General features: G+C 48.8%; 1 protein-coding gene across 5 annotated transcripts; it reads right to left on the reverse strand.

Moving 5' to 3' along the window:
- Positions 1–1,017: 1,017 nt before the first annotated feature.
- Positions 1,018–24,303, reverse strand: MSANTD2 (Myb/SANT DNA binding domain containing 2). Of its 5 annotated transcripts, XM_071449808.1 has the most exons (6): positions 14,491–14,665; positions 13,082–13,164; positions 12,403–12,448; positions 11,556–11,814; positions 9,459–9,519; positions 1,018–2,836 (listed from the first exon to the last, which is right to left on the reverse strand). In XM_071449808.1, exons 3-6 carry the CDS (start codon positions 12,412–12,414, stop codon positions 1,984–1,986), a joined length of 1,185 nt encoding a protein of 394 aa, XP_071305909.1. In that variant the 5' UTR covers positions 12,415–12,448; positions 13,082–13,164; positions 14,491–14,665; the 3' UTR covers positions 1,018–1,983. The 5 variants fall into 5 exon arrangements, 4 of the variants coding, with proteins under 4 accessions (XP_071305909.1, XP_071305910.1, XP_071305908.1 ...); XM_071449809.1 differs by having other exon boundaries at positions 12,403–12,445; positions 13,082–14,665; XM_071449807.1 differs by lacking the exons at positions 12,403–12,448; positions 13,082–13,164; positions 14,491–14,665 and adding an exon at positions 23,803–24,303.

Genomic DNA, 24,303 nt, shown 5'->3' on the forward strand with positions numbered 1-24,303 from the left:
GGAACATCCCGTTCTGCGTCCCTCACACTCATCCAACACCCCCCCGCCCTTCAGATAAACGCATCGATCCTGAAAAATAAACAATATCCAAAAAAAGGGCAATTTTGACTACCTGGTTCTCGGGAGCCTCGGGTGGATCCTGCCCGGCTCAGCCAGGGTTATCCCGGTCCTCGATCAGAGCAGGGTCAAACCTCGAAGCCCCAGCAGAGATTAGACACAGGCGGAGGAGGAGGAGGAGGCGGCGGGGGCAGAATTAATCCCTCCTCGCCCTCGCCACCCCCCCGTAAATCCAGCCTGGCCTCCAGCACTGCAGGATCCCGGGAGCAAGGAGGCTTTGGGGGATCGACCTGGCTTGATCCCGCCAGGACCCCACCTGTCCCTGACAGCATCCTCACCCTCTGCTGCACCCGATGCTTCCAACAGCAGCAGCTTTGGGGAAACTCACCTCGTTCTCCCTCTATCTGAACGCTGGGAGCGGGGAGGGTGCGTTGGTGACCCACTGGGGACCTGCTCCCCTTCCTCACTCCACATCTCAGGGCTCAAAGGTGATGCCAACATCCAGATGGGCACTGACCCTCACTTCTTCCAAGGATTCCGGGAACCTCTGCAGGGAAAGCAACCAGCTCTGGCCGTGCTCACCCCTCATTAAAAAAAAATCAGCAATTCCTCCAACAACGACCCCAGGAGCAAAGCCCTGATGGGAATATCCAGAGGGAAGAGCTCAGCACCTCCCCAAACTGCCCCAGAGAAGGAGAAGGATGTGTGGAAGGCTCTGTACGTGTTTGTTTGATTTTATTAGGACCGACACATTCATCGTATGTCACAACGTCACCGATGGATGAGCTCCAGGAAATAAAACCCACCGGCCCCGGCGGCGGCGCGGGGCTGGAGCGGGAACACGCTGAAAAGGCATAAATGCGTCCTCCCCCACCCCCCTCCCACTCCCTCCCCCTCCCCACCTTCCCCTTCTCACAGCTTTGATTGTATCCATAAGCAATGGGTCGACAACAAAACAAATAAAAATAATCATTGTTTTTTCCCAGCTGCCAAGTTGTTCTCACAGAGAGTTTTGGAACCCGATTGAAAGAAAAAAAAAAAAAAAGGAAAAAAGGAAACGGAAAGGAGAAGAAGAAAAGAAAAAAAAAAGGGTAAAAAGTGAAAATGAAAATAGAAATAATAATAAAAAAAATAAAAAGAAGCAAAAGAAAAAAAAGGAAAATGATAAAGAAATTAAATTAAAAAAAACAAACAAAAATGACAAGATAAAAAGATAAAAAGATAAAAAAAGAAAAAAGAGGAATAGAGAAAAAAGAAAAAGAAGAGAAAAAGGAGAGAAATAAGAGAAAAAAGAATGATTAAAAAAAGACAGTAAAGAAACTAATAGGGGTAAATTAAGAGGGAAAAAATAAAGAAAAAATAAAAAAGCCAGGAATTATTTTAATGTTATAAAAATAAAATAAAATAAAATAAAAGCAGATATGGCAACGCTACTAAGGATGTGGAATACGTCACGGAACCCAAAGTCTTTGCAGGCAACACTGTTTGGAGAGAGGAGAACACTCGATGGTGAAAAAAGTGAAGTTCTAAATTATATACAAGATATCTAAGGGTGGCTTTGAAAAACAGTCCCCGGGCTGGGAGTTGGGGTTTCCCTCGCCGTTATCTATTGCTTATTGAGTCAGATCCAGAGTAACACTTAGAGACGGATGCATCCAAATGAGACACCGTGGAATAAAGGAAAGACCAAACCCTCAGCTGCGGTATGAAAACGCCGTGTGCACTGTCCCATGTGGAATGTACCGAGGGCCGTCCCGCGGGCCGGGCGCTGCTCCCGGCCCCGCAGCCGGGCCCGGCGGGTGGGGAGCGCCCGCGGCCCCACGGTGCTGCCAGGCGGAAAAGTCCCCATGCCCCGATGGGAACGGACAGGATCCAAGTGAGATGGAAAACGGGGCGCAAAGCCCTGATCCTTATGAAGGACGAGACTCAGTTGTTAAACTTTAAGGGGTACCCGATGGCTTTTTCCAGGCACTCTACCAAAGAGCCAGCGGACAGAAAATCCCTCTCCACTTCCACAAATTTGATGTAGATGGATTTGGGTGAGACACCGGGCTCTACGACGCAGTTCTGAGATAAAAAGGCGTTGATCCCGACCCAATCTTTGCTGAAGGTTTTGGTGTTTGCCTGGAAGTGTAAAAACAGGCACTGCTGGAGAGTCCGGACCTCGGCGATGCCGAGGTAACAGTAGATAATCCGGGCAGATTCCATATCCACCCGGAGGGAGGCCTGTGGGGAGGGGACCTCGAGCTCTCCTGGAGTCTCATTGCCGGGGTCGGGCGCCCGGTGCTCGGTCAGAGGGGAGGGGAGCTTCTCGTGGCACTCCTCATATCCAATGGCGTACAGGCCAGGGCTTTTTGGGATCCCTCCTGGTAATAAATACTGCACCACGTTCCCTCCAGTGGGTTTGGAGTGAGCGATGGGAATCCAGTCGATCTCCATGTGCAGCTCCAAGCATCTGGCTTCGCTGATGGTGATCTCCAGGAATTTGTAATAAACATTTTTCCAGTTCATTTTCTGTACTCGGGTCATGATCACCCGACCCTCCGGTTTTTCAGAGTTGAAATATTCCCGGAGCCGCTTGCCCAGGGGCACCTGGGAGCTGATCTCGGCGTAGTGGTAACGGATATCCTCCTTCCAGCGGGTGTTGTAGCCAATGCCAAAAATGGCCAGTTTGTTAGAAAGGTGGAGCCTGGAGAAGTCTGTCCAGCTCTGAAACAGCTCCCACTTCAACTGGACCGACTCCAAGATTTGCATAATGTTCTGCATGACGTCACGCTTCCTGGAAATTAAGACACAGGGAGAGAAGGATAAAGGCATCAGAGCTGAAAGCTTTCCCAGGGAATGCACCAACATTCAGAAAATATTAATCCCCATCAGCTTTCTTGCTTGACTTTTCTTACTATTACATTTCTGGGGCAGTTTATAGGTTGTAAACAATGTCCTGATGGGGGAATTTTGAATTAATATTGACAAAACAAAAACAAACCCAACCCCAGCTCCTCCTGATATCAAAGCATCTCCAAGGAAGCATGTATCTGGCACTGCTGAATAAACACACACTGGGTCATTCCTTACAATCCTGGGCTCTGTCAGCACATGAGTCATGAGCTGCATCCCAAACAACTGCCACTCAAAACAGTTCTGCCTCGTTGTTATCCCCAAATTAATGCCAGCAAATGGGACTGTAATTGTAAAAACCCCAATGGGAGCATGAAGCCACTCCCAAGGGCTCTGTCCCAGTGCTGGGGTGGAAGCACAGCCCAAGGGACCAAACCCCTGGAGCAGAAGATGCTCCCAGACACATCCCAGATGCTGTGGGATGGGCAGTGGCAATCCCTCCAGACAGCCAATTAAGAAATCCCCACGCTCCCAAAAATGTGTTTTCACTCCCAGCAGCAAGGTTTCAGAGAGGGGTTTACATCAGGAGAGAGCATCTGTGTGCACCTGCAGCGAGCTGGAACAGCTTCCTCCAGGATAAATGAGACCATTAGGGTGTAATTAGCTGGTAGGGAGAACTCCTAATTTGGGAAGTTATTGTCCTATAATCAAAGCTGTAGAAGATAATGCAACTCGTTTGCTAATGGAGAAACCTCTTTGGTCCAACAAATGGGATGTAAAAGATCTTTCCATGCAGCTCTCCTTCCTTTACCCATTGTGCCACATCTGGAAAGCTGAACTGTGGAGGCCACTGCACTCCCAGGAGGATTTTTCTCCTTCCACATCCCACCAGGAGGATATACTGTGCCAGGTGACACAGGTCTTGTGGAGGGCACATGCAAATCTCCCTGCTCCTGCAGGTTCCTCAAGATCACTTGAACTCCCTAAAACCAGCCCTTCCCAACAGCTTCCCAGTGGAGTCCAGCACCAGACTGGTGAGGGACAGGAAGCCTCTAAGAGCAGATACAACACCCCACAACCAAGGCTGACTGTGGCAGGTGCATTCCTGCCCAATAAATCCCTGTGGGGTGTAGATCTTTTTCCATCATAATGTATGTAAGGGTTCAAAGAAAACTGGACTGGGAGCTGCAGAGCCTTCCTGTGGTGCTGGAGAGGCCCCACTTTAGAGCCTTTCATTCCAAAAAACTTTTACAGGTCTAACTACAAAGCACATGATTCTGGCAAGGTTCTCCAACTGCTGGGTGTCCTCTGGGCTCAGGACACAGAGCTCTGGTTTGACATCTGATGGTTGGTGCACACCATCTGCAAACCTCACCTGTGCTGTCCAAGCTCCCTGAGCATCCAGGCTGGGACAGCTCCCTCCTCACAGTGACACCAGCACCACATCCATCACCACCTCATCAACCTCACCTGCCTTGTAGCACCAACCGTGTCAGAAGTTCCCTGAAAAGACCTTCAAAGGCATTTTGGGAAGCACATTTCCACCACAGCTGGAGTGTAACTGAGTTTCTAGAGCACTGAGGAAGGACAGGCTGAGCTCTGAAGGACAGCAGAGCTCTGTCTGTGCCAGGGGTTCTTAAGAACATTGATTCCATCAGCACTGAAGTTCTGTTTCTTACTGCAAGTTATTCCTGAGTCAGTTCCACTACCCAGCAGCAACAGAGAGAAATCTCAGACAAGAAGAATGTATGTTTACCCCAAAACCATTTCCATTTACTCAAACACCATGGCAAAACTCATTTAAAGCTTCCCTGATGCTTTGCAACACTTGGAAAATATCTTTTTGAGGCTTCTGGAAGTGCAAGTTTACCTTCTGGGCACAAGGGGGTAGGACAGCCAAGGGGACAGGGCAGTGCTGGAGCACAACTCAGTGTCTCAGCACTGGCACACACACTCCACTCCTGACAGCAGCTGAGCTCCAGTTATTCCCTTCCCAAGGCAAAGACAGGAGAGCACAGCGTGGGCAGGTTTTCATTCAACAGCTGAGGAGCAGAGTGAGGAATGAAAGCAAAGCCCCCACCATTATTAAGTGCACTATAAATACTCTGCTTGGTTTAGCTCGGCACAAGCCAGACCCAGCTCGGCTGCATTAGTCACTGCAACTGCTCCTGCAGGAATGGGAATCACTGCATGGGAGCAGAGCTTCAGCAGCAGACTGAGAAGGGCTTCCCACAAGGAACCCACTGCTTCCAGCACAGAGGAGAACAGGGAAAAATGAATTTTAAGGAGTTTTGCTATACAGGTTTAGCATCTTCTCACTTTTGCCAGGACCCGACTTGGCTGAGCTTTGCATTCCCAGGCTGTAATCCAGGATCTTGACAACTTAGCCAAGCAAAGGTATCATCAGCAGTAAAATTACTGTTATTTAATTATTTATTAATTTCAAATGTAATTTTCATTCATTCAACAATTTAAAATTATTTATTAAACATGTACTTATGTGTTTGCTTTATTTGTATTGTTAATATGATTAATTTTTTAGGAGGACAATGGGAGCTGAGCAAAGGGTTTAACCTGTTGTGTGTCTCAGGACAATCTCACTTTTCAGCTGCAGAAGGTGCCCTAGAGCTGGATTTTCCCTCATCATCAAACCATCACCTCCCTGCTGGAGTCTGGGACCTGCATTTCTTCCTCCTTGGAAGCTTTTGCAATTCAAATGAGGAAAATCTTGAGACAAGAGTAGGCGCAAATTTGTTCTAAGGCAGACTTCAAAGGGCCCAGAACAGCTGCTTGCAGTGAAGATCCACGAGCTTTCTCTAGTTCATCTTCCCAAAGCCAGCAGTGAATCAAACCACTTCTCAAAGTCTCTAAGTACTATTTCACTTTTCAAAACAGTTTATTTGGAGACAACAGCCAAGGGCAGGCAACAGCAGAGCCGACATGGGGAAGGAGCATCCTGATGGAGTTTGGGACATGGACACAGGTTACCTACTGCCCTTTGCTTCCCATACTGTCAAAAATAAAGTGAAAGGTGGGAAGTCCCCGTGTGTCACAGACTCAGAACACTTTGGCCTGCAAGGAACCTAAAAAGCTCATCTCATTCCCACCCCTGCCATGGACAAGGACAGCTTCCACTATCCCAGGTTGATCCAAGCCCTGTCCAGCCTGGCCTTGGGCACTGCCAGGGATCCAGGGGCAGCCACAGCTGCTCTGGGCACCCTGTGCCAGGGCCTGCCCACCCTCACAGGTGTGAGGCCATTTTTCCCAACTCTTTCCCAATATCCCATCTAACCCTCTGGCAGTGGGAGCCATTCCCTGGGTCCTGTCCCTCCATCCCTTGTCCCCAGTCCCTCTCCAGCTCTCCTGGAGCCCCTTTAGGCACTGGCAGGGGCTCTGAGCTCTCCCTGGAGCCTTCTCTCCTCTAGGTGGGCACCCCCAGCTCTCCCAGCCTGGCTCCAGAGCAGAGGGGCTCTGGCCCTTGCAGCACCTTTACCCTGTCCCCCTAGAGGAGCCCATGGCTCTCTCTGTGTCACTTGGAGACACACTGCCTGAGTGGGGACAGCTGTGCTGTCCCACATTGTTGGGAAGCTCAGAGGAGATGGGATATCTGCCCTCTGACACCCAGGCAGGCCGTACACGTGCTGTAACTAACAGCTATCCAGAGGATGCCCACTAAATCCCTAAAGCTACAATTGGCCTTTTTTCCTCCCAGATTTATAACTCACTTTTCCCCAGCCCTTGCAGTGTTTTGGGGCTCTGTTACACCTTATCCTCATCCAGCCCTCCTTCACCCAATCATATTTATTAACTGGTACTTGGGCAACCTGGTCCAGACATTCCCTATCCCTTTCTCCTTTGCTCACATCCATTCCCATGCCCATAGCACTTGGCTACATGAGATGATGGCAAAAAACTTCCTGTTCTGAGCACAAGCAAACTGCACCAACACAAACCCAGCACTGCCCAGGGCAGGGAGTTCCTGGAGCCATCACTGTGCTGGCTCCTTGGGGATCTGAGGAGAGAAGGAGACACCAGTGGTGGGGTTTAAACAGCTCTTGGCTCTCACACAAACCTGCACTGGCACCTGCAGCAACGTGCTCGCCTTCCCTGTGCTCCTGCTCCATGACTGAGGGACAGCCTGGGATCCAGAGGGATCAAGGGGACAAGCTCAGTCAGTGGCCTTGGGGAATCCTCCTGAGGGTCAACAAGGCCAAGGGCAGGTGCTGCACCTGGGCCAGGGCAACCCCCAGGATCATCCAGGCTGGGGATGAAGGGATGGAGAGCAGCTCTGGGAGAAGCACTTGGGGTGCAGGTGGGGGAGAGCTGGACAGGCCCTGGCCCAGAACCCCCCCTGTGCTGGGCTGATCCCCAGCCTGGGCAGCAGGGCAGGGGGGGATTCTGCCCCTCTGCCCCCAGGTGAGACCCCACCTGCAGAGCTGCCTCCAGCTCGGGGGTCCCAGCACAGGAAGGAGCTGGAGCTGCTGGAGGAGCCCAGAGGAGGCCACGGAGATGCCCCAGGGCTGGAGCCCCTCTGCTCTGGAGCCAGGCTGGGAGAGCTGGGGGTGCTCACCTGGAGAGGAGAAGGCTCTGGGGAAAGCTGGGGAGGGACTTGGGACAGTGGATGGAGTGACAGGACAAGGGGGAGTGCCTTCCCACTGCCAGAGGGCAGGGCTGGATGGGATATTGGGAATTGGGAATTATTCCCTGTGAGGGTGGGCAGACCCTGGCACAGGTGCCCAGAGCAGCTGGGGCTGCCCCTGGATCCCTGGCAGTGCCCAAGGCCAGGCTGGACAGGGCTGGGAGCAGCCTGGGACAGGGGAAGGTGTCCCTGCCATGGCAGAGGGTTGGAACGAGATGAGCTTTAAGGTCCCTTCCAACTCAAACCAGTCTAAAATTCTGTTTCTCTGTGTCCAAAAGCATACCACATGATTCACCAGGATTTGAATGATTTCTGGAAATAATTTCTGCTGAAAATCTGCCCTTGACCAAGAAGGCAGATGAACCCAACTTTGAAGCAGGCTCTCTGCATTTTAAAATGCCGTGCAAGGAGGTGAAAGAATTTGACAACCATTTATCTACTGTGACTTTTAGATTAAATTTTATTTTTTTAAGATAATAAATAAATACCCAGCTTATCTTTGTATCAGCTGTGCATCTTCTAACTGCTTTTAACCTACTGAGTCAGAGTTTACAAGTTCCTTCTCCTCCCAGACAAGGGGGAAAGCAGCTTTCAGCAAATCTGTGCATTGGAAAATGCTCTGTGCTTCCACTCTGCACGTAGGACAAGTTTACCACTGGCACTCTTCACAAAATGCCCCAGAGTTCAAAGCCTCCACTGCATTTTAGAGGGGAATTTGGGGGGGAAAATGAACATAAAACTCTGAAAGGTCTCATTTACCAAAATCTAATTCAGCTGTTCATGCACACATTAAAACTTGGAAGAGAAGATTCATGTGGTCCAAGCCTTTGCCTCAGAAAATTCAGGATTATTTGCTACGGAGCTCCTTAAAGGTAAAATTATTCCAGAACAGCACAAAGAAACTGTTCAAAGTGGCAGTAACAAAGTTTATACTGAAAAAAGCTGGTTTTCTCCAGATTGTCCTGGAGTTTGTTAAAATGAGTTTGCTCCATGTGAGGAAAAAAGTCACCTTTGGCTCTGTGAATATCCACCTGAAGTGAGGAGTCTGCTGAAGCTACACCACTGCCACGCAAGCTTCTCGTGAATTATTTTTCTTTTAAAATTATTTTTATTTTCTCAAGTTATTTTAAATGTATTTCTCTTTTTACTTATTTATATTTATGTTAAATTTTTTAGATTTTTTTTTTTGCATTGAGTTACAGTACAAAGCCTCTGTTCTGTATGACTCATCAGGGATGTTCTGTTGCTGTTCCCAGTGCTGGTGACCTCCTACCCTACAGCAGCTGATTTTCTACCACGGAAAATCCCAGTAATACTAAAACCCACTGGTGTGGGAGTTCCTGTGAGGAACCCCAAAGGGTCTGTGAGCCTGGGCTCACTCCCACTGCAGACAGACCCACAACCACCCCTAAAGGCTGGCAGAAAGCTGCCCTGGACAGAGGAAATAGAGCACAATTCCTTTCATTTTTGGGAATGCTCTGTGTTATTGTTGGAGAGGCAAGGGAGAGTCGCATGCTCAAAGCATTCAAAAGGCTCCAGTGTTTGCTAGATTAAACCCAGCCAAAAGGTTACCAGTAAGGTCTGGAAAGTTATAAAAATGAAAGTCAGAGACTCCCAAGCTTTGGCATGCCTTCCCACCAAGGAAGGGAGCTCCTCTTGTGGATTCTATCTGTGGTTTCAGTCCTCACATCCGTGTAGTAAGTCTCATTTTGCTTGCTGAATGGCAAAGCCAAGGAGAAACAGAGTTGTGAAGCTTTTCAGCTGTTCTGAGGTAATGGGAATAATGCATAAAGCAGATTCAACTGTATGAATAGTCTTGCACAATGTATTTATAATTATAAACAGAAGTTTCAAATATCCTCCCCTCCTGCACATTATCCCCAGGGAAATACATTCCAGGGTAAAACATTCATAAATTACTTACTGCGTGTCTTCTGAAGATTCCTGTTTTATCTTTAATGTTCTTTTCGTGGTAGGCATTTCATCTGAAAGGTAAAATTCCAACACATAATTAGATTTTAAATAATGTTCTTAGGGCTTTTTTTTTTTTTTTAAGAGCTTGAAATTAAATAAAAAAATAAATCTGAGTTGCTTCCTAAGCCAGGCAGTCTGCTGGAGTTCTGCATGAGACAGCTCCAGCTCCTACACCCTCTGTAATTGATTGAGTTTTTCTTTAACTTGGAAAAGATATGGTCATTTAAGATCTGAATCTCTCTCAAAACCTTTCATGGACAAGGCTCCAGTCCCATTCATTAAATCACACATTGACAGAATTGCAAACTACATTGTTTCAAGGAAAAAAATAAGAAAAAGCAATTCTGCTTCTAATGGCACATTTCAAGAGGAAGCAGCAGCAGAACTGCATCTGTGCTCAATTCAGACCTTGTGTGCCAAGTGCTTTGCTCACAACTTCTGAGCGTGAAGGGCATCGTCAGCCCGAGCGCACGCAAATGTCCCCGAAACTGGTGACAAACCAGGAGATCCCAGCTTGACTCACCATAACAAGCCACACCAGACAGAATTAGCCATCATTTACATACGTTTTGTAACGTTTTCTTCTCCCCACTGTTTCTCTCCCACATATTTCTGACTTTTAAATCCCCCAGGGAAGGAGTCTGAGGAACTGGAACGTGGTTAACAGCCAACTTGCAAATTTTAACATTAAACTGCGATCTCAGGCTCTTCCAAAGCATCCTGACTCACCAGTCCCCCAAACACAGATGTGTACAGATCCCCAACTGCATCTCCTCTCCCTCTTTCATCCTATAAATGGGGAAAAACAGCTTTTATACAAGTCACCTTCTTCACCTGCATCTCCAGTGGATCTGATCAGCTTAAAGTTCCTGCTGTGAAAAAAACCCTGCTCAGGGAAGGGAGGAACACACACCCATAAGAGGAGTAGCTTGAGAGAAATGTGCCTCAAGAAACCCACTTCTTCCCAGAACTGCTCAGATTGGAGTGTGTTTTCTATCAGGGATGTGCTACCCTGATCTGTTTAACAAAGTTCAAAAAGCCATGAGCAACAATTAAGCCTCCAAATTAATTTAAAAATTGACTTTTAGGCAGAGACAGCAATAATTCAGGCAAGAAAAGTACATGGAAGTGTGGTATAGGTCTCAAAAATCAAGTGTGAGTTTGCTTGCTATTTTTTCATTTTAAAAAAAGCCACACCTCTGGATATAGATATATTGATATGTTTAATATCAGTATATCAAGGCAAATAAGAAGAAAGAGCAACATTTTTTACAGTTGTTGGTGTTGTCAGCATCAGGCTGAAGCCCTGTTCACAATTTAAGCAAATGGTGTTTGAATGGTAACAGGTACCACCGAAAGGGAAAATATCTCTTGAATCCCAAGAGGGAAAGTAAAACTGGGAGTGAAAGGACAGACAGGGAAGGTGTCACCTCAACTGTTTCTGGGCAAACAGCCCTTCTTTCCTGCAGTCCTGATCATGATTTGCTTTTGATTAAGTGAGGAATTTTTGTCCCTTTTCTCCCCAAAGATGTGTTTAGCACCGTGTGTCACAGACACGTTTTATGAAAAATCCTTTCCTTAGGATTTTTTCTCCTGAGAAGCTGAGAGGCCTCAGAAACAAAATGTAAACAATAATTATTTGCTGCTGTGGAATGCAACAGGTGCATCTGGGATTGATCCATGTTGGTTGTTTCTAATTAATGGCCAATCACAGTCCAGCTGTCCAGACTGTCTCAGTCAGTCACAAGCCTTTGTTATGATTCCTTCTTTTTCTATTCTTAGCCAGCCTTCTGATGAAATCCTTTCTTCTATTCTTTTAGTATAGTTTTAATATAATATATATCATAAAATAATAAATCAAGCCTTGTGAAACATGGAGTCAACATTCTCATCTCTTCCCTCATCCTCAGACCCCTGTGAACACCATCACACACCATGAGCACATTCTGTCCCAGAGGTGGAAGCTGCTACAGAGATGTGTGTGCCAGATCCCCAGGAGCACAGGTGAGGCCCAGGGAGGGAGATGTGCCAAGATGGAATCTCTTACCCAGCTCCTGCTCGCCGGTCTGGTAGCAGTGAAGATCCTGACTGTGGTTTCCCCAGTCCTCCTGAGAGTATTCCTCCATCGTGCTGCCATCTGACTCCAGCTCCTGGTACAGACCACTGCTGTTGATGAGGACAGGCTGGCAGGGCTGGGAATCCCATCCTCCCTGCCCAAACACCTGCTCCAGCTGCTCAAAGGTGTAGCTGCTTTTCCTCTTGCCCACGCCGTGCTCCTTGACGCGGCTGTAGCACCTGCGGAGGGTCTGAGAGAGAGAAGCAGCTCAGTCAGGGCTGTGGGGCTGGATGAGCACACAGGCACTCACACACAGCCAAACAGGCAGAGTTTAGGGCTTTGGGGGTTATTTCTGTTGGTCATATTTGCCCCACGCTCATGAGCAATGCTCCCAAATTAATCTACACCCACCAGGAAGCATCATATATATCCAACATTCCCGCTTAGCGTTAACATCTATGACACAGGACAAGTTGTGTAGCAGCTACAGATTCCTCAGATTTAACTTGGGTAATTTATTCTCTTTCTCACTTAAAAAAAAAAATAAAAATCCCCAGATCTCCTATGGATGCAGGGAAAAAAAAAAAAATACCAAGAGCCCCCCAGTCAGAGACACCAATCAGCCAGGAAAATGCACACCTACTACAAGGAGGAGAAAGCAGAGCTGGTGTTGTGCCCACAGCTTGGAGAGGGGAAAGCAGGGAGGAGAGAGAAAGGAAAACAGAAAGATTTCCCCCAAAAGCAAAGACAGTCCAACCTTCCTTACTCTGGTAAGAAGACACAAGGTACAAAATGGATATGCCTAAGCTATTCAGCTAGGAAAATATTTATTACTTACATATTTTTGCATTCCTTACTAACTCACTCTGTCTCTTGTGAAGCTGCTGAAATTTAAAAGAGGTCAAATCAATAATGCTCCCAGTTCCCAGACTTTGATATCAAGCATCAAGTAAGTAACAGCACTGAGGTGGCTTGGTAAGAGCAGTCTCTCAAACAGAGCTGGGGCAGAGCCTCCCACACAGATGCCAAAGCCTCACCCAGTTCTGGTGATCCCTTTGACATCCCACATCGAGGGCTAAGCCACTTCACTGCTGCTGGATAAGCCTATGGTTCCATCCATGTTTTCCCCCTAATCTGGAGCAAAAGACAACAACTTGGGGGTAAAAAAACTAAAGCTTTCTATACAACCCTCAGTGTGGTTTTAATTCTACCACTGCTCTGATTTTGAAAGACAATTATATGCCCATGTTTTCTGTGCCTTGGGTATTTTTTCAGATTAGTAAACTGCTAGAGAACATTAACTTTTTAAAAAAATTAATTTATCAGATTTCTGAGGTTCTAACTTGAATGGCAAAGCTGTCTCCAGAAATCAAGAGAGGCATTAATTTGGGAAGGACTAATCCTGCTCCCTTGCTTTCTGCAGGAGGACTGTAATGGACACATCATTACAAAAACTACTTGGTTTTTTTTCCCCCCAAAGAAAGGAACTTTTAAAACTCCAGAAAGCTGGAACCTACCTAATGCTCCTCATACACTGGTTTAACAGCATCAGCAGCAAAGGGATACATTTCTAACCAGTTTCCTCCTGAGATTCAGAGCCCTGGGGGCAGAAGCAAAACCGCTAAGCAGCAAGTCAGTATTACCCTGCTGTTTTAAACAAAAACACACGAAAACAAGACAAAATAAAAAATAACCCATATAAACACACAGGCAACAACAGGCATGAGTTATTCCACGGTTTAAGGTGGAACCCTTCCCACTTTTGCCATAACTACCTCAGGATAAACAGGCAGATACTCTTTGGACACCAGCACATTTTAACTTTCTGTCTGTGAGCAGGGTGGAAAACAACCTGCTGTGGCAACCTAGCACCAAACCCAGCCTAGAAACCTGCTGGTATTTGCTGATGCAAAGAGGGTTCCCTCAGGCTGGGGTACAGATACATTTGGTTGTTAGCATTCAGCTTTCTCACTCCAATTTCTCACTGTTCAGCTCAAATCTCACTGACCAATAAGGGCAAAGTCATTTCACTCCCAGACTCTAAAATCCACCCAAGTTAAATTTTTTAAAATTTATTTCCCAGGCCTCAGTTCTTGTACCTGTGTCAGCTTATCCATAAAGAGTTAAACATGGATTTAGAGCCTCCAGCTGAATTTATTAGCAGCCTTCAAGTGAAAGAAAGTGTTTCCAAAGCATCCCTACGCTTGGCCAAGCCCTCTGGGAATGCCCCACACCCTCAGCCACTCTATTTTCACACCCTATTTTCAGCATGTGCTTCAAACATCTCTCCCCACCAATGGGGTTATGGAGGATCCCACACTAGGTTGTAGCCTAGTAGTAATTAATTATTTCAGTCAGGCTGCAATCTGGCTTATTTTACTATCAAGATAATTTAGCAGCAAGTCAATGCAGACAAGTAGAAAAACTAAAGGGAGCAACACAGGAAGGGGGATGAAAATAAATGAGCAATAGTGTGACTGCTCATTACTTGATACTTTTGGGGGTACTGCCCAGATGCTCACCTGGCTGTGTTACCTCTGCTTTTGCAAGCAGATAACCTAAAATTTGAGGGAAATAATCTCAAATATAGGTCTTTCCAAAGCACCAAAGGGCCTGTGGCTAAGCAGCTGGTGGCTCCTTGGTCTTGTGTGCTGGAGAATCAAGATTCCTCCTAGCCCTTTCTTCTTGGAGGCTTTCCCCAGTCTCTCCAACAGGCAGCCCCTACAACTTCTCCTGATGTTCCCTCCAAATACCATGAGTCAGCCTTGCTTCATGTAAGTCCACAGGCTTCTCTTCTTCAGAGAGCCTGGTAAGACCTAAATAATTGCTCAGACCTCAGGAAACCTGGACATTTTATAATCCTCAACCTTTCTCTCACCATTTCACTCTGCTCTCCAAGATCTAAGATCTGGTTTTTCTTACGCACCTCCTCTACTCCTCCCGGTGTCCAGCTCAACTCCTGCTCCGTGGTTCCTGAAGTGCACATACACAGATTGATACAGATACAGAAAGCAGGAAATTTAGGACAAGTAACTGAAAACAGACCTGATCACTGCCCAGTGACTGCTCAGACTGGAAGAGACCGAGGCTTTTGCTTATTGTTCTGCAACACTGCCTGCAACACGAACACACATTATCCCCACTTAATTTATCATCAGGAAAACCAAAGGAGGAGACAGTCACAAAGCTCATTGTGGATTTTCTCACCATTTCTAACTCACGAGTCCTCATCTCTACAAGTGAAGCCACCGAAGAACCTGGAGCTCTGCAGGAACTGCAGGATGAGGATGAGAAAAACCTTTAGGAAGGCTGCAGACATGGTCCTCCTCCCAGCAAAAAATAAGATGAGGGAGGACCAGACCACAGCAAGCTTTTTATATATAACCTGAGGTCATCCAACATGGAATTCCAGATCCCTGATCTGAGACATGCTCTTACTCAGGGAGAAGCTATGGGCTCTGCAGAGCAGTTTGGTGGCCTGTGGCTGCGTCCACATTCATCTGTTTAAGTTGATTCATTTATAGCAGCCTAAAGGGGTCCAGATGTCCCAGAGCACCACCTAGCACCACACTCAGCTTCAAAGAGGCTCTTTTACTTAATGCAGAGGAGTTCTCAGCTTTATATCCCGAATAAAGAACAGGAGTGCCAAACAGCTCCCTCCCTCATCATGCCAGGATACTCACAGGAAACACAAGACAAAACTACACTGGGACAAAAGAAACAGCTTTTGAAGCCTGGAGTGGTTGTAGGGGACAGTAAAAGGTCTCAAAACCTCCATTTTTAAGTTCCTGGGAGCAAAAGGTAAAAAATCTGTGCAATAACTTCAGCTCATGAACTTTTAGGTTAAAAGCTATGTGCAAGGCAGGAGAACACAAGACTTACATGGGGTGTTGCCTCAACAAGCCCCGTTTCTGTGGTTTATCAAAAATAAAATGAGAAGAGCAGCACCTCAAACTCTTGGGAGAGCCACACACCATTGCAGGAAGGCAGCTGATGACACCAGTGCATCTCCAGCATGAGGCCCCAGACAGGAATACCCCTCTGCAGAATGTGAGAGCCCAGCACTCAAACAGACCCCAAGGAGCTCAGGGTCAGTCCCAGGAGCTGCCACAGCCCAACCTGCAAAGGCTCCAGCCCCACAGCTGGCTGCACATCTGCACTGTCCCCAAGCACAGCACTGGGGACACGATGGCTGTCACAGTGAATCACTCTCTATACCAAACAGCAAGGCCTTGCTTGTGTCCTGATTTACCCAAACACACAAGGACTTCTTGAAGGATTTGGCTCTGGTACAGAGGAAAAGTGATGGGAATGCCCTGAGGGGAGAAGGGTTGGGGGTAAATATAGACAAGCTGATTGTCTTGAGTGAGGTAAGAACAAAGCTCTCTTTGGAGCATGAAGAAGCCAAGTCACCCTGGCAGACACAGGGAGGGGGATATCAGTTGAGGCAGGGCAGACTCGGGTTTTTGTTGGGGAGAGCTGGAACCGAACAAAGACTCACAGCCACCACTGCCAGTTTCTAAATCACAATTAAACATAATACAAAATAAACCCCTCTTGCCTGGACAGGAATTATTTACAGAAGCTCAATTGCAGAGGTCAGCCCCCATGAGACAGGACTTTGCCAAGAGTGAATGAAGCTGGGGTTTAACAGGCTGGGTCCCACCAGGGTGAGGAAACCAGTGACCTGTGGTGGTGTGACAGCAGAGCCCACAGTGCTGGAGGCTCAAATCAACAACCTGGGAAGATGCTCCACTGCCTGCTGCTATCAGAGTACTCAGGATATATTCAGACCCTCAGCAGGGATTTGTGGCTAATCAAGCCAGAGCCCTAGAGAGGAGACTCCAGCACTGACTCCTGCAGAGAGGCTGGCAGCTGGGCACCTCTGTCTCTCAATGCTCCTGGTTTTCTTAAACCAGAACTGGATGAGAAGAATAGGAATGAACCCTTTAGAGCTTGAGACGGCAGAGAAGCACCACCCTCCTCCAGACCCACCAAACCAAGGACTTTGTAAAGAGTTTGGATGTAGTGGGTGGTCCTCCAGACAGAGCTCAGCTTGCAGAGATCACGGAATCACAGAATATCCTGTGTTGGAGGGACCCACAAGGACCAACCAGTCCAACTCCTGCCCTGCCCAGACACCCCAACAATCCCACCCTGTGTCCCAGGGTGTTGCCCAAATGCTCCTGGAGCTCTTGCAGGATCAGTGCCATGACCATTCCCTGGGAAGCCTGTGTAGGTACCCAACCACCCTCTGGGGAAAGAACCTTTTCCTGATATCCAGCCTAAATGGATGAGATGCCTGGGTGAGCTTCAACCTGCCCCTGGCATGACCTGCTCAAACACTACTTACTTTGGAGCAGTGAAAGCCACACCTGAGCAGGTCACCTTGCCTTTGGAAACAAACTCATTCCAAAAATCAAACTTGAAGTTGCATGCCTCTACTTGTGATCAGGACAAATGTCATTACACCACTCACAAAACCAGACCTTGAAGGAAAACCCAAACTGCAGCAGCCTGGATGAAAAGAGGTCTGAGATGTGCTCAAGAAGTCAGGTCTGTGCAAGCCTTGAGAGACCACAGACTCAAAACTCTGCTGCTCCTCAAGTGAATGGAGGGAGACCACAAGCCCATCCAGCAGAGGAAGAGCAGCACAAATCATTCCACAGGTGGGAGGGAAAACACTCATGTCCAAAATGAGCTTCACTGAAGTGCAGAAAGCATCAACATGGGCAGCACCACAAGGGAAATGGCTTGTGTCATTCAGGCCCCTAAAACACTTGACATCCAACAGTGTCCCAGCTGTGTGTGATCCTCAGGTGTCTAGAGGAATGTCCACACCACTTCAGCTGTGCTGTGAACATGTTACCAGGGAGACCAATCCCTAAATCCATGGGAAAAGCTGGAACTGAAATACCAAAAGTGGCTTGAACCCCAATTTTCACCACTAGTGGTGAAAGGTTTGGTAACAGGTGAGACCACAGCAGCCCAGAAAGCTTTGTCTGCTGGGCCCCCAAATTTACACACTCAGAGGGAGTCTGAGAGGAGGTAAGCAGGAATCTGCCCCTGTGACAGCACTTGAAGCACAGTGCAACAATCAGGAGGATTTTTAACATCTTCCCAAGTCCTCCATGGTCAGAGAGTACTACAGGAAAAATTGTGTGTGCCCAGTCTAGGATTTAATGTTCACAAATATCCCTAAATGAGATTTAATGCTCAAGTTTTGCCAATCTGTCCTCCTACAATGAGTTCCTGATCATCAGCTGTTTCTGTCTCAACAAGACAAGCTCCCAGCTCCCTCTGGGAATCATTCTGCACCCATGGAACGAGCAGTGGGTGGCCCAGGTACACCAGAATGATCAGATCAGAGTATTACAGACAAACAACACAGCTGCAGAGGCCACTGGATTGTACAGACACTAGTCCTGCATGTGCAGTTCAAGCCAGATTCTTACCAGCACTCTGCAGATACCCCAGCTGAGAGCAAATCCAAGCAAGTTCATTCCACATGACACCCATATCCCAGAAATGCTCCTCTGCCACAGCCCCACAGAGGATTGAAACAATTAAATCTGCTCTTTGTCACGGAAGGGTTCATTTTTTCCTGCTGTAAATGTCAACAAAAAGTTGCTCCCACCTACCAGAGCACATGAGATCCTCCAGTGAGAAGCTGGGCTGCTGGGAGGGATTCAAGGAATGGCAGGAACAGCCCAGCCTGGAAAAGCCAGCACATCTGAATCTATTTAAGCCAAGGGAAGAAGGGGAGGTAACCTGAACACCTACACACATCACAGCCCAGGGAGTTAATGGGATGGGGACCTGGGACTGAGATAAACTCAAGATAAAGACACCACATTCAAAAGAAATAGAAACCCAGAATCATGGAATTGGGCTGGAAGTGACCTTAAAGCTCATCTTGTTCCACCCCAACCCTCCTGCCATGGCAGGAACACCTTCCACCATCCCAGGGTGCTCCAAGCCCTGTCCAGCCTGACCTTGGACACCTCCAAGGATGGGGCAGCCACAGCTGCTCTGGGCAGCCCTGCCAGGGCCTCAGCAGCCTCACAGGCAAGAATTGTTTCCTAATATCCCATTAGTCCTGCCCTGTCACTGGGAAGACATTCCCACTTGCTCTGCCACTCCAGGCCCTTGTAGAAAGTCCCTCTCCATCCTTCTTGTCAGCTCAAATCAAAAGCAAAGCTGCTTTGAAGGTGGATGGTTGACAGGTTGCCATGAAATGCACCAAGGCTCCATCATCTGACATTTCTGAATCACCAAGACAGCCCCTCCACTGACTGGAGCCAAGGAGGGAATTCTGGCTGGAATCCTCTAATGTCCAGCAGATCACAGCAAGCATCGCTTCTGAGACAGCTCTGCTGGAGCAGCTTTTCCTGCCTTAAAAACAACTCCATGCAAGGTTTACAGATTGTTTACATCACAGATCAGCTAAAACCACAGCCCCCTTACAAACAAGCTCCACCATCATCATGTTTGTGTTGCCTAAAGCAAGAAATACCAACAGCTGATAGTCAGGTTGATTTTCCATCCCTTCCCATTTCATGTGGGTTTGGGGCACTCCCATCTATGATTTGTTCTTTCTGAAGCACTCAACCAACATCTTCAAGGTATTTCTTTTCCTTTTGAAAAACAAATTACTTTTGTGGACAACCACAACCCAGCCAAAACCTCCAGTCACCCATGTGGGTGGGGGGGAGGAAGTTGCTACACACAAAAAACCCCAACAACAGCAGAACTGGATTGGCAGTGATACTTGGGAATTCCTGCAGTCAAGAGTTAAGATGTTGGAACTGCTTCTCTTTGAATCAATGGGTTGGCATTGACTCTGGGAAAGGCAAAATAAAAGCAGAACTCACATTTCTGCAGTAGCTGAAGAAATGACATTTTAAAAATGCCCTGAAATTAGTTTTAACAGCAGCTTCTGAGAAGGGATTTGTCTCTGCTAGGGAAAGGCTCTCCAGCCAGAGGATTTCCAGCCCTGAAATGCTCTCTCAGCCCAAGTGAGCAATGTGCCATCAGGAAGATGAGTCTTTGATTCCACCTTCCATACAGATGCAAGCAAGAGAAGCAGAAAATCTCCCATGGGTTTAAAAAAAGGCTTAAAATCTGCTATTGTAGAACAACTGGAGCCCATTGTTTCAAGAACATTCCTTTAAAACAAAACAAGCCTTTACTTCCTGAAAACACCCCCTGACTCACAGAGCTCTGACTGCAGCACCTGAGCTCACCTGTGCCTTCCCAGAGCATCCCACCCCTGCAGCCACCTGGGGTGGCTGGAAGAGGATGAATTGAGGGAGTTCCAGCACATGATGGAACATGTTCCATGTACCCCATGGACTGTGACCTCCAAGCTGTGTGGCCTTCACACCACAGCTTCACAGCTCATGGCCAGGGCTCATTTTCCCATGCCTAAAGTCCCAGCAAACCTCCTGCTCCTCAGCTGAAGCATCATCCAGTGTAGGGCACAGGATCCCAGCAAGGTTTAGCCAAATATTCCATCACCTGCCTTAAAATCCCAGATCTAAGGTCAAAGCTGAAAACAAACAGCTCTGTATGTGCTGCTGTGGGAAGGTGATGAGTTTCAGGATAGAAAACCAGGTTAAATCCTTGCTCAGGAACATAGGGAATAGGAAAGGGCTGGATGGAAAGAACAGAGAGTGTCACTGAATAAGCAAGGATTAAGGACAGAACACAATTTGAAGGGATGAGGATGCTATGGAACACAAGACAGCTTTTCTGGGAATGCAACAGGCAGAAATCAAGATGTTCCATTCTTCCTGCAGTTCCCAAATGCAGAGCTACCCAAGCCACAAATCTCAGAGCCACCAAGTCGGACTCAAGGTCTCTTTCCAAAGAAAAAGCTGCTGGAACATTTATATGTGAATCCCTAAATTTGAAATGCCAAAATTGTCCCTAAATTTGAAACAGACCCTCCCAGAGCAGCTCCAACCTGACAGCAGCCTCGTTCCAGCTGCTGATGTGCAGAAAAGCACATGCAGATGGTGAGAGACAGACAAAAATCTGCACTGGGACCTTTCTGCACAGCCTGTTTGAATTAAGAGAGAATGCACCCATGCCATACAACTGGAAAACCCTCTGCTTACAAGGTGACTTGTTTCTTTCCAGCTCAACTGGCTGTTGAGACTCAAGATTTGGCTGTGTCCAGGGAATGCAGGTGTTCCCAAGGAAAGCAGTACGGCAGCCTTATCTAAAATTCATTTAAAAACCACCTGAACCTGGAATGTTTGAAGCACCATTTATTATCCACCAGCAAAGTCTCAAGTTTCTGGCCCCTGATGGACATGAAGCATCCTACAAAATCATGGAAACACAGAACATTTAGAGTAATAAATGGAACAATGCAGCTCCTTCATCCCCATCTTCCCAGTCCTGTTTCAGTGTGGAGGATTCCAAAGTGCCCGTGCACATGACAGTCCTCCTGCTCCATCCCAGAAGAATCCATGCATGACCCCTCCACATCCAGGAGTAACTTTTGTTTGTGGTGGACCATGGAAATGACAATCCTGCCTGGAATCCTACAAAAACTGGCACTTTAGGGTTGGTAACAGCTACCACAACTATCTCAATAATCCCTGTAACAAGGGAAATTCTTGACACCCAGGAGAGCTCACAGCTCTCAACAAGGGCTCATTTCCCAGCAATTCCAGGCCAAAACCCACTGAGAGCACAAAGGCTTTGGAAAAGCCACGTTTCTGCTGCAGCAGAGGACTGTGCTGAGGAAAGCCCTCCCTGTGGGGATCCAGGATATGCAAAGTTTGGGTGGATGGTGCCAGAGACAGCAGCATTCCAGCAGCTGCTCCTCCCCTGCACATGGCCTGATGAGAGGCCAGGCTGTGCACAGGAACCCTCATGGATGGAACACAGATGATTCCCTTCCAGCTCGGCAGTACAGTGTTGAAGGAGAGCCCACCTCCATGTTCTGCAATCTAGAAACATCTAACAGGTCTGTCAGGAGCTGCTCTTGGTGATAAATATCAGCCTTGAGCTCTTTTTCTGCTGTTTGATGGGTGGTTTCTTCCAAGCTTGAACATTTCAGGGGCAAAGATGTGTTCAAGCCTCACTTCTGAAGGGAAAATGGGAGAACCCTCAGGTGCAAGGAGCTCAGATTGCTGGGAGTCACCAAAATGCTCCTAAAATCAGCTCCATCCTACAACACCATCCAAACCCAAAGAGCCAGCTCTGGGCTGTTCTGACAGTGAGATGACACCTCACAAGCTGCCAGCACATCCCAAAACTGGGGCTGAGAGCCTCGACAGCACTGACTCCCATCACAGCCCAAAACCACTGCACAAAGCCAGAGCACCTCAAGGAACTTTTCCATCATGCAACTGCCTCTGGCAAAGCTCACAGGTGATTCAAGCACCAAGCACCTTGAGAGCCACCAGGAAAATTCACAGAATGACCAGGTTGGAAGAGACCTTCAAGATCATCGAGTCCACCCCAGCCCCAACAGCTCAACTCAACCCTGGCACCCAGTGCCACATCCAGGCTTTGTTAAACACCCCCAGGGATGGGGACTCCACCACCTCCCTGGGCAGCCATTCCAGAACTTTATCAGCCTTTCTGTGAAAAACTTTTTCTTAACATGCAACCTAAATTTCCCTTGATGCAGCTCAAGGCTGTGTCCTCTGGTTCTGTCAGTGCTGCCTGGTGAATGAGGGACTCCAAGAGGCTTTGCAGTGCAGCAACTTTCCTCTCCAAAAATATTTGGGTATGTTCAAGGGAAAAAGATCCCTGAGCAGCAAATACACAGACATGAGGGAAATACATTGAGAACCCAAAACTTCTATAGAAAGTGGGTTTGTTTTGAGTATCTATTTCCAGGACAGGCTGCTCTAATCAACAGGGATCAAAGTGAAAATCTCTCACTCTCAGACATTCCTGATGCTGCAGCATCCCTAATTCCATGTATTTTGCAAATTAAAGGCAACCCAGGTGTACACACCTGAACAACCCCAGCAGGTGTTTTTAAGGGATGGGAAGAGGAAGGGAGAAACAGCCAGTCCACTGAGCCCCAGCAATAACAACACATTTATTCCTCACTCCATCATCATTGGAATTGGCTGCAGGAGCCTAATGGGTCAGGAAAGGAGAAATCAGAGCCAGAGGGAGATCAGAGTGTGTAAATCATCCTCCCAAACATCATCCACATTTACAAACTCAAACTCCACAGTGATTTCCACATCATCCAGTGTCTCCTCTCTGTAAATGCAGGATGCACAAAGCAGCTGCTCCCAAAGCAGGAACCAAACCCAGCCCTTTTCTCCCAGGGAATGATGGAACTGGAAAGACCCCTCTGGAGAACACAGCCCATGGAGCTGTTTATCAATTACTCAAGAGGTCTGTGAAGCCACAGAACGTTCCTGTTGAGCCATCAGACTCTACAAAACAACTCCACAGCAAAGGACAGAGCCAGGAGTGCAAGAGCAACCAGAGCCACCCCTTATTACTGGGGGAACTGGGAGCCCTGTTTTCCCAAGGGGGGGTACAGGGAGCAGCCAGGGCCAGCCCCTCATGGCCAGGGGATGCTGGAGGACACAGGAGGGGACAGAGCCAAGCACAGCACCCACAACACTTGGGGCCAAAGGAGGACACCCAGGGGAAAGATCCTGCTGGGGCTGTCCCCATGAGGGGACAAACAACTGGGATGCTGTGTCCCTCCCCACTCAGGACCATGGGATGCTGCCACAGCCCACCCACACGAGAGGAACTGAACCCCTGGGAAGCAGTGCCCGTGTCCCAAAGGTGCTGCTGGAGGCTACAGAGACAAGGCAGGGACCCAGAGGATGTGGCAGCCAGGAGACACCAATGGAACCAGGGGAGCCAGGGAATGGGACACTCTGCAGCCAGGACAAGAGGTGGGCTCAGTGCTGGGGACAACCGTGGCACGGCCAGAGAATGCTCCAGAAAACTGCGGCATGGAGATCCCGAAAGACCAAGCCTGGGGACACGGTGCCCCCAATGCCAGGGCCAAAGGACAGGCTGACACCCACAGCCAGCGCCAGAGGATGCTCAGGACAGATCCTGAGGGACTGAACCGCCGGGACGCGGTGCCCCAGCCCCAGAAGCAGAGAACGCTCAGGAGAGCAGCTCTGCGGGGAAGGGACCCCCGGGAGCTCACCCAGCCGCGGGCGGGCACGGGGACCCCTGGCCCACCCTCCCCTCCCGTCCCGGGCCGCGCCGCCGCCCCCCAGGGTACCTTGATGCGCTCCCGGCACTGGGACGGGGTGCGCTCGTAGCCCAGCTCGGCCAGGGCGCGGGAGACGCGCTCGTACATGGCGGGCCCGGGCGCTTTGCTGCCGAACACGGTGCCCGCTCCCTCCAGCTGCTGGTACCGCGCCTCCACCAGCCGCTCATTGCCCCACACGGCGATCAACGCGTTGGTCTCCGCCGGCGTCCAGGACATCCCGCGGCAGGCGGCGGCCGCTGCGGCGGCGGCGGCGCCGCCGGGCGAGAAGGAGACGGAGGGCGAGGCCCCGCCGCGGGCGCCCAGCGCGGCGCCGCCGGCTGCCGGCCCCGCGCCCAGCGGGGAGGCGCCGCTGGGCGTGGAGGGGTCGGACAGGCTGGGGTTGCCGTCGCTGAGCGCGCCCGGTGAGCCCGGCGACAGCACCTCCATCTTGGGGACGCGGAGCGGTGGCTCGGCCGGTGGGAGCTGCGAGGAGCCGCAGGGCGCCGCCATGATGGGGGTGCGCACCGAGCG

The sequence above is a fragment of the Agelaius tricolor genome, unplaced genomic scaffold (genome assembly GCF_023055355.1).
Source record: "Agelaius tricolor isolate 1412-34295 unplaced genomic scaffold, bAgeTri1.0.p SCAF_29, whole genome shotgun sequence".
Taxonomy (NCBI): domain Eukaryota; kingdom Metazoa; phylum Chordata; class Aves; order Passeriformes; family Icteridae; genus Agelaius; species Agelaius tricolor.